General features: G+C 44.5%; 1 protein-coding gene across 1 annotated transcript; it reads left to right on the plus strand.

Annotated features, from left to right (window-relative positions):
* Nucleotides 1-5,919: 5,919 nt before the first annotated feature.
* On the plus strand, nucleotides 5,920-9,337 carry LOC144607960 (C-type natriuretic peptide prohormone-like). The gene is made up of 3 exons (XM_078425126.1): nucleotides 5,920-6,099; nucleotides 6,824-7,143; nucleotides 8,948-9,337. The coding sequence occupies exons 1-2, from the start codon at nucleotides 6,010-6,012 to the stop codon at nucleotides 7,127-7,129; spliced, it is 396 nt and encodes a 131-aa protein (XP_078281252.1). The 5' UTR covers nucleotides 5,920-6,009; the 3' UTR covers nucleotides 7,130-7,143; nucleotides 8,948-9,337.
* The last annotated feature ends 5,755 nt before the right edge of the window (nucleotides 9,338-15,092 follow it).

Genomic DNA, 15,092 nt, shown 5'->3' on the forward strand with positions numbered 1-15,092 from the left:
CCAAGTCACTCTGAAGCCACATAGCATCCTGGGTACGCGTTCCTGGGTACGCACATCGCAGAGGATCTTACCTGGTCTACCAACACCATCACCACAGTAAAGAAGGCACAGCAGAGACTCCACTTCCTGAGGATCCTCAGGAAAACCAACCTGCAGGAGAAGCTCATGTGTCCTTCTATCGCTGCTCCATCGAGAGTGTGCTGGCATACTGTATAACCACATGGTATGCCAGCTGCTCAGAAAAGGACAGGAAGGCCCTTCAGAGGGTCATCACGACGGCCCAGAAGATCATCGGCTGCTCACTGCCCTCCCTGGAGCACCTGTTCAGACTACGCTGCCTCAGTAGAGCAGGCAAAATAATAAAAGATCCATCCCACCCCGGCCACCGTCTGTTTGTTCATCTGCCCTCTGGTCGACGTTTCAGGTCGATCAAATCCCGAACAAACAGACTTAAGAACAGTTTTTACCCCAGGGCCATACGAGAACTGAACACTACCTTTGCACTAGGCAACACCGTTAAAAAATCTTGTACTTAATATAATTGTATTTAATTGTATTTATGTATTTATTTGTTTTTGCATTAATTGCATATATGTTTGTACGCACCGTCAGGATTGGCTATTTTTTAATTTCGTTGTACTCGTTGCAATGACAATAAATGAATATTATTATTATTATTATCCTCCTCGCAGCTCCCACTGCCAACCAGCTTTGTGTCATCTGCAAACTTAGAGATAATAATAATAATAATGTATTACATTTATATAGCGCTTTTCAAACACTCAAAGACGCTTTACAGGGATTACTCGAACATAGAGTAGAAAATAAATAGATAAATAAGTAAGCGAACAGAAAAAGGAGACAGAAGGTGAGGTGACGGTCAGTGGTTGAAGGCAGTGCTGAACAGGTGAGACTTCAGTGATGTTTTGAATGTGGTGAGTGAGGAGGAGTCTCTGACGGTTTGGGGTAGTGAGTTCCAGAGGGTGGGAGCAGCGATGGAGAAAGCCCTGTCCCCCCAGGATCTGAGTTTGGTCCGGATGGGGGGGGGACAGAAGGTTGGCAGCAGCAGAGCGGAGCGTGCAGGTGGGAGTGTGCCTGTGGAGGAGGTCAGTCAGGTAGGATGGGGCCAGGTTATGGAGGGCTTTGTAGGTCATGAGGAGGATTTTGTACTGGATTCTCTGGGGGATGGGGAGCCAGTGGAGCTTGTAAAGGACGGGGGTGATATGGTCACGGATCGGGGAGTGGGTGAGTAGACGGGCAGCGGAGTTTTGAATGTATTGAAGTTTACTGATGATTTTTGAGGGTGAGCCATAGAGGAGGCTGTTGCAATAGTCCAGACGGGAGGTGATGAAGGCGTGGATGAGGGTTTCTGCAGCTGTGGAGGAGAGGGATGGACGGAGACAGGCAATGTTTTTGAGGTGGAAGAAGGCTGTCTTTGTGATGTGTTTGATGTGTTTGTCGAAGGAGAGGGATTGATCAAAGATGATTCCAAGATTCCGGATGTGAGGGGAGGTGGATACTGGGAGACCATCAATATTGAGGATGAAGTAGGGGTGAGATGACTTACGCTGGGTTAAAGGAATGCTTGGAATGTCACGGTTTATAAAGATTATTATTCACAAAATGGGGGGATTAAACATGGAATAATATGCCCAGCAACTGTTCCAGCTGTTTGGAGGTGCGATGTGCTGTACCTTCACTGACTTTCCATTCTCAGGTGGTTATTAAAGTATTTCTTCCATGCCGTGGGCACCACCCTCACAGAGCAACTATTACCAAGAGTAATTATCATGGTGGATCTGAAGACTTCTTTCTTTCTCTTCCACTGCAACATCTGAAGATTGATGTTGCCCATGAACTTCAGAATGGTTTCTAGTCGGGGTTGGTGGCAAGGTTATCTTTTCTTTAGTTGCAGGTACACTTTAATAAACGGCGCCTCACTTGCTTGCTGAGATGACACTTGGCAACTGCTGATCTGGTGAACATGTCCTGTCAGGTTGAGGACGGCTGAAGGCAATTTCGGATGTGATCTACGTCGGGTCAAAGTGGCGGAAAGTGGTTCCATTATCACAATTCAATTGCCCACCTTCGGGCACGGAGTGGCGCAGCTGGTAGAGCTGCTGCCTCACAGCGCCAGAGGCCCGGGTTAAATCCTGCCTGTGTGCAGTTTGCACCTTCTCCTTGTGTCCACGGAGGTTTCTTCGGAGTGCTCCGGTCTCCTCCCACGTCCCAAATGACGTGCGAGTCTGCAGGCTAATTAGCCTCTGTAAATCGTCCCTTGGCATGTAAGAAGCGAGTGATTCAGTTGGATAACATAGAACTAGTGTGAATTAGGGTGATCAAAGGTCAGCGTGGACTCGGTGGGCCGAAGGCGATTGTTTCCATGCTAAACCCTCCTCAGTCTATTGTCTGAAGGAGGGTCCCGACCCTTCACAGATGCTGCTTGGCCCGAGTTCCTCTAGCACATTGGGTTTTGGCCAGGATTCCAGCATCTGCAGTTCTTTGGGTCTCCAAATAACATTATTGCTCTATTCGACGGCAAATCACACAAACATGATATCTGAAACAACCCGGGGATCCCAATTTTGCCCCGGATCCACTCTTCCACCTACCATCTTCCCTTCATTTCTGTTCTGAGGACCTGCGGGAGCCAATGTTGTCTACACGAGCTTAAAAAGTACAGTCCCTTCCCCACCCTTCCTCATTCCTGTTCTTCTGGAAATAAACACGGTTGTATGTCAACACTTCTTACCCAAGAGAGGTACAAGACATTGGTGAGGCCACATTTGAGGTATTATGTTCAGTTTTGGTCACTCGGTGATAGGAAAGACGTTGTTTAGCTGGATTAGACGACCCGCGTTGTAGAGAGAGTAGCGCAGGCAAGGACTTTATAACACGAAGCACAGGAGGATGAAGAGTGATCTTATGAAGGTGTATAAGATCATTAGAGGAATAGATAAGGTATATGCCCAGAGCCTTTTATCCAGAGTAAGGGAATCAAGAACCAGAGGACATCGGTTTAAAATGAGGGGCGAACGATTTAATAGGAAGCTGAGGGACAACTTTTTACTCAAAGGGTGGTAGGTGTATGGAACGGGCTGCCGGAGGAAGTAATTGAGGCAGGTACTATCACAATGTTTAAAAAACATTTGGACCGGTACATGGATAGGATAGGTTTAGAAGGATATGGGCTAAAAGCATGCAGGTGGGATAGGGCATGTTGGTCGGCGTGGGCAAGTTGAGCCGAAGGGCCTGTTTCCATTCTGTGTGATGCTATGAGAGCCGATCAATGTTTATATAAATCAGCCTGGCCAAAATATTACAGAGTTTGGATGTTAAAAAAAACTCCTCCAAAAATTCAGGTCATGGGTGCCGAGTTGGATGATGTGATAGGTTTCCCCCCCCCAGAAAAACATTAGATACGATGAGGTCAAAAAGATAGCAAGAAGTCAGCGTGGCCAACATTGCTGTAGGTAACACGTATTAAACCCGTTCCAAATCTCCCGCCAGACACCAGAATCCTGCGCATTTATTTAAAATTAAGAACATTATGATTTTTAGATTTTTAGATTTAGAGATAGAGCGCGAGAACAGGCCCTTCGGCCCACCGGATCCGAGCCGCCCAGCGATCCCCGCACATTAACACTATCCTACACACACTAGGGACAATTTAAAAAAAAACATTTGCCCAGCCAATTAACCTACATAACTGTACGTCTTTGGAGTGTGGGAGGAAACCGAAGGTCTCGGAGAAAACCCACGCAGGTCACGGGGAGAACGTACAAACTCCGTACAGACGGCGCCCGTAGTCAGGATCGAACCTGAGTCTCCGGCGCTGCATTCGCTGTAAGGCAGCAACTCTACCGCTGCGCCACCGTGCCGACACACAAACATAATCAAACAGCACAATTGGGCCGTGAACTAAAATTCACTGCTATTAACTGAAGTAAACTTTATTCAATAGGGAAATAAAATTCTAAATAAAGTTTCTTTGAGCACAGCGTTTGATAGAATTATAATGAAGGGGAGCATGGGAGACTGCACAGAACATTGGTTATCAGCTCTCGCCATCCAATTAATCCCCTGTCATGCAGCTGCAGTGTGAATCTACCAAGTTATTACACAACTGCCGAAGCATTCCATGCGGCTCAGACTTCCACTGTCAATTCTTTAAAAGGTTACAGCGACTGTAAAGATTTCCATTGTCACAACTCAAAGTCATTCGACTTATGTGTGTGGTTTAATGAATCCTGGAGTGTCACCCGAACTCTGGTTAATCCTATCATCGGGTTATCATTTCACTAATGAGCCCTGTTGAAATCGGCAATGCTGGTTCAAAGCCACGCGCTTCTTTTGAGTCCGTCACCTATCCACGTCCTCCAGAGATGGCCCCTGACCCACCGAGTTACTCCAACACTTTGTGTATAAGACAATAACTGCAGATGCTGGTACAAATCGAAGGTATTTATTCACAAAATGTTGGAGTAACTCAGCAGGTCAGGCAGCATCTCAGGAGAGAAGGAATGGGTGCGTTTCGGGTCGAGACCCTTCTTCAGACTGACACTTCACTTTGTGTAATACACAAACTTCATAGAAACTTCATAGAAAAACGACGGAGCTTATTGAGTGAGCCTGATTAGTACATGATTTTCACAACCGCGGTGTATTCCAAGGGCATCACGATCAATAATTTTTATTATTTTTTTGTCCGTGGCACTTGTCAATACAGACAGGTCAAATCCATACCAAAAAATATTAACGTGGTACACGAGACTGCAGACCTGGAGCAAAACACGTGAAACTGCTGGAAGACCCGGTGAAGGGTCCCATCCTGCAATGTCCATTGTCCATCGCACTCTCCTGATACTATTTGACCTACTGAGTCCATCACCAGCTCTCCTTTTAGTTGCTTCACAAATTTTGACACTGGCCACTGTCCACGTTAGTCCAGATGCCAAATAACATGCCGGGGCGTAGGGAGTTTGATTACGACCAATCATTCCCAATCGCTGGTTATAGAAAATATGTTTTTCTTGTGTTATGTGAAGGGGCTAAAAAGGAGCAGAATCAGGTCTACTTCGCCATTCAATCATGGCTGATCTGTCTTCCCCTCTTAACCCCATTCTCCTGCCTTCTCCCCATAACCCCTGACACGCGTACTAATCAAGAATCTATCTCTGCCTTAAAAATATCAATTGACGGTCTCCACAGTCTTCTGTGGCAATGAATTCCACAGATTCGCCACCCTCTGACAAAAAAAGCCCGTCACAGGTTGAATTTCTGTGATATCCGTCCCAACTATTCCTACTACTCCACCTGATCGCGGGAAGTGCCAATATTACACTTTGAACTAGCCCAAAGGTTGAGCACTACTAATGCCTGAACATAGACAGTGGTCAAAGTTAGCTGATAATGGGGAATTCCGAGCATGTTGCATTTTAATGGATCCGCATGTGACTAATTGCTGCCTACCTTGTAAGTATTTTGTATTATGAAAGCAGCGCAATCAGATATGTCGAGTTAATTCGACTCCGAATAATTTATCTTAATGAACCCCCCCCAAAAAAATGTCCCTGTGGTAATCGGCGGTCAGGGTAGCATTGAGCAATGGAATGCGTTCACTTCGACTCACATTTGTCAGGACAGCCCAAAGATCTGGCATTCGCTCGTCCACGATACTCAAAGTGAATTGATTTAAAACTCTGCTTAAAATGAGAACGCTCGCACCTCAGATGCCAGTAATTGGCATCGCCCCATAAACTAACTCACGTACATGCCATCTCAACTAGCGACAAATAGAAATGTTACCATATTTTTCTATTCATTTTTATCTCAGAGGAGTGACGGTTTTATTAATAACCAGGGTGGTAATTCGCGGTGAGATGACGTCAGCCAGGAGGGCAATAAAAGAGGCCGAGTCTCAGCACAGAATCAGTGGAAAGCGACAGCGAGCGGATAGTTTGAAGCGCCGAGATCCAAATCCAATCCAATTCAATCAGAAGCTCAGAGATGAGCGGAAACGCGAATTTCTACTGCGGACTTTTGCTTCTGCTCCTCTTCCAGGTTCACGGCAGACCGAGATCTGACGACAGTCTACAGGTAAGATGTCCAACAGTGTATAGGGAACAACGGAGCAAACCAAACCCTGGCCATTGAATCAATTTCAATGGCCACATCGGTCTCGACCTCACCGTGACGGGCGATTGGACAAAGCGAGACCAGTAATGTATTTCGTGCCTCACTGCCTGTTGGTGACCAGGTAACGCCACATTTCAACCGTTGATCTTGTGCAAGTGAAATTTCGGAAATTTCCTTTCCGATGAACGGAACTGTCTCGTGTAGTAGTGGTCGACCCAGATTGACCCATAGTGGTCAATCACGAACCGATTTCTAGTTAGGAACTTCACCCCTAATTAATCGCGGCTGATTTAATCGGCGTTTCAGTGATTTCCAGGCTTTGGAAATTTCGCTAACTCTCCAGATAGGCGTCATACTTGACATAAATTCCAATATTAGTTCCAATAGCTTCCCACCGAGAGGGGTAAAGTTTGACGGAGATGTGCCAAGCAAGTTTATTTTATATCGAGGGTGCCTGGGACGCGCGGTCAGGGGTGGTGGTGGAGGCAGAGACCATAGTGGTGTTTAAGAGACACGAAGATATGCTAGAATTGAGGGATATGTATAACATGCAGGCAGAGGAGATTAGTTTAACTTGGCATATGCATTGTGGCCGAAGGACGTGTTCTGTTCAGTTTTATATTCAATGCGTGCAGTGAACAGTTAAAACCGGCCTCTCAATCCTTCCTTTTTCTCTTGTTCCCAGGCTCTGACCAGACTGCTGGAAGATGAATACGGCCACTACTTCACCTCCGAAGACCTGAACAATGAAGCACCCGAGACACCGCCAGCCGCGTCCCTGTCCGATCTCAACGATGACCAGCCCGACTTGGATCTCTCCTGGGACCGCGAATCCAGGGAGAGTGCCAGCCGTCCCATCCTCGCACGAATCCTCAAAGACATCAGCAGCAACCCCCTCCGGTTTCGAGGCAGAAGCAAAAAGGGACCATCTCGGGGCTGCTTTGGAGTGAAACTGGATCGAATCGGGGCCATGAGCGGCCTGGGCTGTTAGCGACTTGCGTAAAGGTAAGAGGGACACTATCTCGGGCAGCATGTCTCCAATTGGGAAAGCAAATATAGACCGTTCAGAGTAAATAAGTTAGCTGCTTTCCGGCTACAGCGGGAGGCGATTGCTTAAAATATTTAACTTGAACTGCAGCTCTTTATTAATATAAAACTGTTCGGGGAAAGAGTGTGCCGCTCTCGTCTCATTTGAAAGGTATTCAAACAATGAATTTTCAGTCAATAATCACAATTTATTCCCGACAATTCGGAGAAACAACATTGCAAACCTACCTTAAACTTCCATTTCAGCACCTTGGACACATCCCTTCAGCTCGTCTGACCCCGTTCCTCGGATTCTATCCCCAATCCTACTTCCCAGTTTCTCGCTTCCCACCCACGCCAATTCCTCTCATAAACCATCGCTTCGTCACCTTAACCGTAGCACCTGTGCCTTATTGATCGCTCCCATTTTGGGTCTCGACCCGAAACGTCACCCATCCCTTCTCTCCCGAGATCCTGCCTGACCCGCTGAGTTACTCCAGCATTGTGTGTCTGCCTTCGATTTAAACCATCATCTGCAGTTTTTTTCCTACTAATCATTCATCATTCTCCTTTTCCCATGAAAGGAAACTACTTGGTCTATGTTGTCCTATTCTATAGGAACACAGGAACAATAGCTGGATATGCAACTCTTCCATATGTCACGAAATTAGGGATATAGCATCTCTTGATAGTTTTGAAATTTTACTGTGCCCTTCCAATCTGAAGTGCACTTCAGTCTGAAGAAGGGTCTCGCCCTGAAACGTCACCCATTGCTTCTCTCCAAAGATGCTGCCTGACCCGCTGAGTTACTCCAGCATTTTGTGTCTACCTTCCAATCTCAACATGTTTGAAGAGAGACACACTACCTCGACATCACACCCAAAATGGTCACCTCTAATTTTAACTCTGGTTGACTCCGTTGTTCTGGATCCCGGATATTTGTTCTGTTTATCATATCTCTTAATCGTCTTCCTGATTACTTAATTCCTCAATATTCTTTAGTAAAAGGACAGAAGCCCTGGCAAAGCAACCTCCATTAAATGTACCACTTTCTTGACTCCCCTCTGCTGTACTACCTGCTATTTGCGCCAATTATAATCTTTCTGACTCACCATCTATCCCTACAATCAGCTCATTACTGCTATCCTTAATGGTATCATCAGTTCCCTTTTCACTTCATGTAGATACAAGAAACTGTAAATGCTGATTTTTAGTGGGAAAGAAAGCTTATCCCAGTGAACCCCATCACCTATTAATACAAAGTTGCTAAATCAATATTAGATGTTGGATGTTAATTCCCATGTTAGATTTTGTATACGCTGAAATTTAGAAGGATGAGAGGAGATCTTATCGAAACGTATAAGATTATTAAGGGGTTGGACACGTTAGAGGCAGGAAACATGTTCCCAATGTTGGGGGAGTCCAGAACAAGGGGCCACAATTTAAGAATAAGGGATAGGCCATTTAGAACTGAGATGAGGAAAAACTTTTTCAGTCAGAGAGTTGTGAATCTGTGGAATTCTCTGCCTCAGAAGGCAGTGGAGGCCAATTCTCTGAATGTATTCAAGAGAGAGCTAGATAGAGCTCTTAAGGATAGCGGAGTCAGGGGGTATGGGGAGAAGGCAGGAACGGGGTACTGATTGAGAATGATCAGCCATGATCACATTGAATGGCGGTGCTGGCTCGAAGGGCCGAATGGCCTCCTCCTGCACCTATTGTCTATTGTGTACTGTGGGCACTGGCTCCTTAACTCACACAGTTGGCTTTTCTCTCCCATTCCTAGGGTCTGACTCCAAGAGCAACACTGCCGACACCGCCTGCTCATCAACCTTCCCGCATTCAGTTCACTCTTCCGACTTTTTGCTCCACTTTCTCCGACCGATGGCGAGTAGCGTCCCCACCTGTAGACTGTTTACAAGCTGGGATTAAATCCTTAATGTACATACAGTGTCAGCTGCTATTTAAACAATATTTAATTCTATTTATATTAATTATGAAACTATTTATTTGTAAACGTGTTTGATTTTCTGTTGCTATGGCACTGACGGTCAGTCACTTGCTGCGAGCTCTGGTGCAGATTAAACAAAGCCATCAGTCGAGTTGTTCGTTTCAGTAAATGTTGACAGTGTGTGGAATCCATTGCAGAATAAAATTTAAAGGAAACTTGCTCTTGGATTATGTTTAGTCTGTCATTTCAAGCGATTAACCGCCTCAGGATTCCGTTTCGGATTATTTCACACTTCTGCCTTTTCGTCAATTGTAAATTGGCATTACATTTCCTGCCAATTTAGTTCACAAAGTAAAGCTAAAGCTGCGACACGAAGTGTAACTCGGCGGGCCAGGCAGCAGGTGTGGAGGGGATGGACAGGCGACGTTTAGCGTCGGGGCTGAAGCTAATGGGTTCTTTACTCAAACAAGCCCCGACCCGCGGGGACTCAGGGTTCATCCGGCTTGAAACTCAGGGTTACCTCGCCAAATGCGCGGGCAACTGCGGACCGGGACTGCAAGGGGAGCCCTGGACCAGGGAGGAGGGAGAAGGTTCCGACTCTACCCCTGGGGGGAGGGTCGGGCTCACAGGGAGGAGGTCCGACCCTGCCCTTGAGTGAGGAGAGGGCGAGGCTGCGGGTCGGACATACAGGGAGGAGCCCCTGACACCCGAGAGGACATGTGCTGCGGCCCGCGTCCTGAGGGAGGAGCCCCACGACATGTCCCTGAACACTACCCGCCCCCCACTCCCATCCCCGGTCCGTCGTTCACCTGAAAATGAGTCCCAGAACATGAATGATTGTCTACTTGTTTCGTACCTTCTGACCCTTGGTCACAAATCCTGGACGTTACCGACGCCCCGGCCCGCCCCGGCCTCAAGGCGCCCACCTACTAGACACTTCGTCCAACTGGTTCTGATCGATTACTGCGCAAACACCTCATAAGTCAACTTTTGGTTCCCGCCAACACCTCAGCTCCGTTCCCCACCGACTGTGGTGCGACAGGCCGTTGTGCGGAGAGTCATAGCCACGTCGCCTCATTGGGAAATAAAAGCTTGTCCATTAAAATAAAATCCTCTCAGCCTCCGCCACAGTTGGCGGAGCCGTTGCCTCACAGCGCCAGAGACCCGGGTTCGATTCTGACCTCGGTGGCTGTGGGTGTGGGTGTAGAGTTTACACTTTCTCCCTGGGACAGCGTGGGGTTTGCTCCCACATCCCAACGACGGGCGAGTGTGCAGGCTAATTGACTTCGGTGAATTGCTCCATTGAGTGGATGAGAAAGCGGGAGAACATTAAACTACTCTGGACAGTGATCGATGGTCAGCGTGGACTCGGTGGGTCGAAGGGCCGGTTCCCGGGCTGCATCTTTCAATGAATCAAGTCCAGTCAACATCTGTTGAACCTCTTCTGCGCCCTTTCTAGTGCTATCATTTCAAGTCCTTCCTGTACTGTGGTGGTAAAAACTGCAAGCAATATTCATACATGGCTTACACTATATTCCATAAAAATGGTGTCTTACATTTTTGGCCCCAGCCACTGAAAGCTAACATCTCAGTTGCATTATTCAACACCCAATCTACCTGTGCTGTCACTTTCTTGGACCTGTTCACCAAGGCTCCTCTGTTCAATACTTCTAGGATTTTATTATTCATTTATGCATACCTTGCCATTATTAATCCTTCCCAAACGATTACATTTATAACCATCTTTAAAGATATATCAACTCCCTCTTGCAACACTGATCGTAGATACATAGACAATAGGTGCAGGAATAGGCCATTCGGCCCTTCGAGCCAGGACTGCCATTCAGTGTGATCATGGCTGATCATCCACAATCAGTACCCCGTTCGTGCCTTCTCTCCATACCCCTTGATTCTGCCAGCCCTAAGAGCTCTATCTAACTCTCTTTTTAATGCATCCAGTGAATCGGCCTCCACTGCCTTCTGAGACCGAGAATTCCACAAATTCACAATGATCCTAGTCATTATCATCAACAACACCACCAATTTTTGTCTTAGTACAAATGTACAAAACATACATAAATAATTGAATGCAAAAGGGGTGCAACAAACAGTAAGGATCCGAGCAGATTTCTGTGCTACACCACTGGCAACAGGCTTCCCAGCACCAAGCCAATTTTGTATCCAATTTACCAACTTGCTCAGGATCACAAGGACTTTAACCTTTTGTACCAGTCTTCCATCGGGGAATTTGTGAAAGGCCCAATGAATTCCACGCGAGTTATAACAGCACTGCTTTCAAGACATTACCTCTTCCAAAAAAAACAATCAAATTGATCAAACAATTTTGCTGCCCTAACAAAGTCATGCTATCATTGAATAATCCCTGTCTTTCCTAGTGTAGACTAATCCTATTCCTCAGTAACCCCTCAACTACTTATTTTGGCAGTGAGTTCCATATACCCACCACCCTCTGTGAAAAGATTGCCCCTCTGGTTCACATTAAACCTTTCCCCTTTCATTAAATGAATGCCCCTAAAGTTCTTATTCTCCTCTGGGGGAAAAAGTGTGCATTCACTATTTATTCCCCTCATGATTTCATACACTTCTATAAAATCACCCTTTAGCTTCCTGCACCCTAAGGAATAAAGTCCTAACCTGTCCAGCTTTTCCCTATAGCTCATACCCTCAAATCCTGCCAGCATCTTCGTAAATGATCTCTGCAATCTTTACAGCTTAATGGTATCTTTCCTACAGCAGGGTGACCAAAACCGAAGACAATACAATACTCTAAGATCAGCCTCCGATTGCAGTCATTGGAAGAGAGCAGAAGACCAAGACTGGATCAGCCCTGATCTTAAGGAATGATGGAGCCAGCTCAAGGAACTACCATGTGCACTTCTGCTGAGATCTTAACACATTTACAAATGGCTTGGATGAAGAAATAGAGTTGTATATTCATCTTTGCACGTTACACTTTTAGTAATAATGCAGGAAATTACAAAGAGGTATCACAGATTAAGCATTTGATAAAACCGCAGCAAAGAACTTTCAATATGAACAAGAATGAGTCTATTTACTTCTGACCCAAGAAAGGATGGAGTATTTCTTGAGGATAAGGAGTGAAGTGAATCTTTAAGAAGTGAATTTAATAACATTTACATCTTTATTGTAATACAAATTTGTAACCCAACATTATCATAGCCCCAAAGACTGGGGTATTTGTCCGATTTTTGTTTTTAAATTAGTGCAAGTAGTGAGTGCTAATATTTTTAATGTTTGCAGTAGATTGTTATTAACTTTCAGTAGTAGAATTACAGACTTTTTGTGCATTTTTGCTCAATTTCATAACCATGATATCTTTAATACATGATGTAACCCATCAGAAACAAATGTGACAATTCGGAGGTCAGAATGTTTCAGTTGCCTCTCACTTTAATTCTCATTACCACTCCCAGTCTAACCTGGTTTTGGTCTCATTCTATATCAATAAAGCTCATCATCCCAACCTTGATCATCAGCACATCATTTGCAACATAGCCAGCGTAGACTCACTAACGAATTAAAAAATTACAGAAAACTAGCCATTCCAGCCTTATGTCACACCTCTCCAGTGTTCAGCTTTTGCTCTCCTCTTCAGGAAATTTCAAGTTTCACTTACTTCCATCTCATGTAGATGCCACCTTTGGGGTCCACTTGTCCTCTTTCTGCCAGACCACCATTAGTCGCTGTGATTCAACCTTTCCTTATCTCCACCCTGTCGCATATCTTCCCTACCTGCTTCTCACACCTTGAAACTGGTTTTGATTCTAACATTTCCCAATTCTGGTGAAAGGACTTCACTTCAACATTTACTTATTTTCTTCTCTTCTCTCTCAACAGATCTGCTGTTTATTTATAATATGTTGTGTGATAGATAAACCGCACAGTACCTATGGAAGTTGAATCTATGACCTTGGCCATGGCAATATCAATGGGTACACTGAAGTTCAGGTGCAATGGTTAGCTTCAAAATGATTGCTCACTTATGATTTCTTCTTGGAATTTGTGATCAGACTTTAAGATGCTCGTTGGATCAAAGGTCAATTTATATTAAATGTCACAGAGAATAAGCAACCAGGGGCAAGAGGAAAGAGAGCATGCGGAAATAATTTGTGCTCAAGAGAACCTTCTTGATCAGCAAGGCTGACTGACAGAATGGGCAGAATGGTGGTATGCAAGTGTTCCATAATAGCCAGAGGAATGGGAAGAAGCAACATGAAAGACTCAATTCTAAAACGGGTACAATAGAGATCTGGATATGTGCATAGATCAATGAAAGTACAATCATGTGTCCCTAACTCATTGGCACCATATATAGCCCATCTCTTACTGCCCTTGATTTGAATGGCTTGCTGGACAGCATTCTTGAGTCAGTAGTTGCATATAAGTCAGAGTACATAAGAATAGCAGACAGCCTTCTAAAGGACACAAGTGAACGAGGTGAGTTTTTTAAATACTAACCCACCAGTTTTGCAAATTCCAGATTAACTGAATTTAGATTGAAAGTTCACCATGGTGGGTTTTGAACTGGGATATCTGATACTTAATCTAGTCCTCCGTATTACCAGCCTGGCAAATTAAGGAAAATGTTTAAAAGAGCACTTGGGATTCTGGGCGTCATAAATGTAAGTACAGCTCAGGAGCAAAGTCAACATGAGCCTTTACTAACGACTAATTTAACCAGAACTGGAGATATATTTGCAATCTTCTGAACTCAAGGGCAATCATGCAGAGTTTATGCTATTTGTAAGGTACAAGGAACTGGAGTATATAGAAATCCCTCTAACATCCACTTAATACTTCAGAAATCCTTGATGTGTGGAAAATAAAAATTTTGAACTGACACCCCCAACACCACAAATGGGAATGTTTTATTTTACTGTAACCTAATCTTAAAAATAAAAGATACGATCAGAACATTTAAAAACATGGAATAAAAAAAAAAAAGAGAATTACATTTGGCTTCAGAAGCATTCTGATGTGAAACAATTAATGTATAAAATAATAAGTGCAAACACAACAATATGATAATATTCTAGTGGCAGCAACTTAATATCCATCATTCTGAGTATTCAAGACTTTTTACAGACAATTGTAACATGGGTAGAAACTGGAACCCATGGCTGCCTTACTCACCAGGAAGTAATTTTTTGCATTCTTTGAAATGCTGCAAGCCTGAAGATTCAGAAGCGGTTTTCAGCCATTGCAGATATTAATGAATTACTGGAACCTGACATAAAGCCACATTTGCTTCCAGCGCTACATGGCAAGTGAATGGATGAAGGATAGGTGGTGCCGTCAATGGGGGCAACAGTTACACAATTCAAAGTTATGCTCCATCTTTGGGTGTCTGCGAGAATTAGGGGGATTTTGGGGAGGGGTGTTGCAACGAGGTGCTGACATGACAAATCTATAGAAAATAGATCCAGCCCAATTTAAGCATCTCAAAACCGTGTTAAAAATAAAGTTATTCTCTGGCTCAGAAAACAGGCTGGGATTAACCCACAAACAACCCAGGCCCCAAGCAGGACATTGGTATTCTACATTGTCCCATATCAAAAAACAGAACTGCTTTGCAATAAGCAGCAGTAATCATCTGGACCCATTATTAATGTGATGATATTTTGCTTTTGATTCTTGCAGAAGGCCCAAAGCTCACACACCAGAAGTATTTCTGAAACACGAAAATGTAAATACTGTTGGTATCAATGGCTATTTTTACACAGGGTACAGATCCCAGAAGGACTGCACAATAAACTTGTATCAAAATGATGATAGGTGACAGTAATGGCAGATTAAGTGCAATGAACATACTGAAAATAAAACTTAAGACTTCTAATAAAAACACATAATGTCCCAAATTACTTTTAAAATTCTATAAATAATCAAAGACAAAAACCCCTATAAAAACAGAATTTTAAAGGAATGAAGAACAATAGCC

Source organism: Rhinoraja longicauda, chromosome 30 (genome assembly GCF_053455715.1).
Source record: "Rhinoraja longicauda isolate Sanriku21f chromosome 30, sRhiLon1.1, whole genome shotgun sequence".
Taxonomy (NCBI): Eukaryota; Metazoa; Chordata; class Chondrichthyes; order Rajiformes; family Arhynchobatidae; genus Rhinoraja; species Rhinoraja longicauda.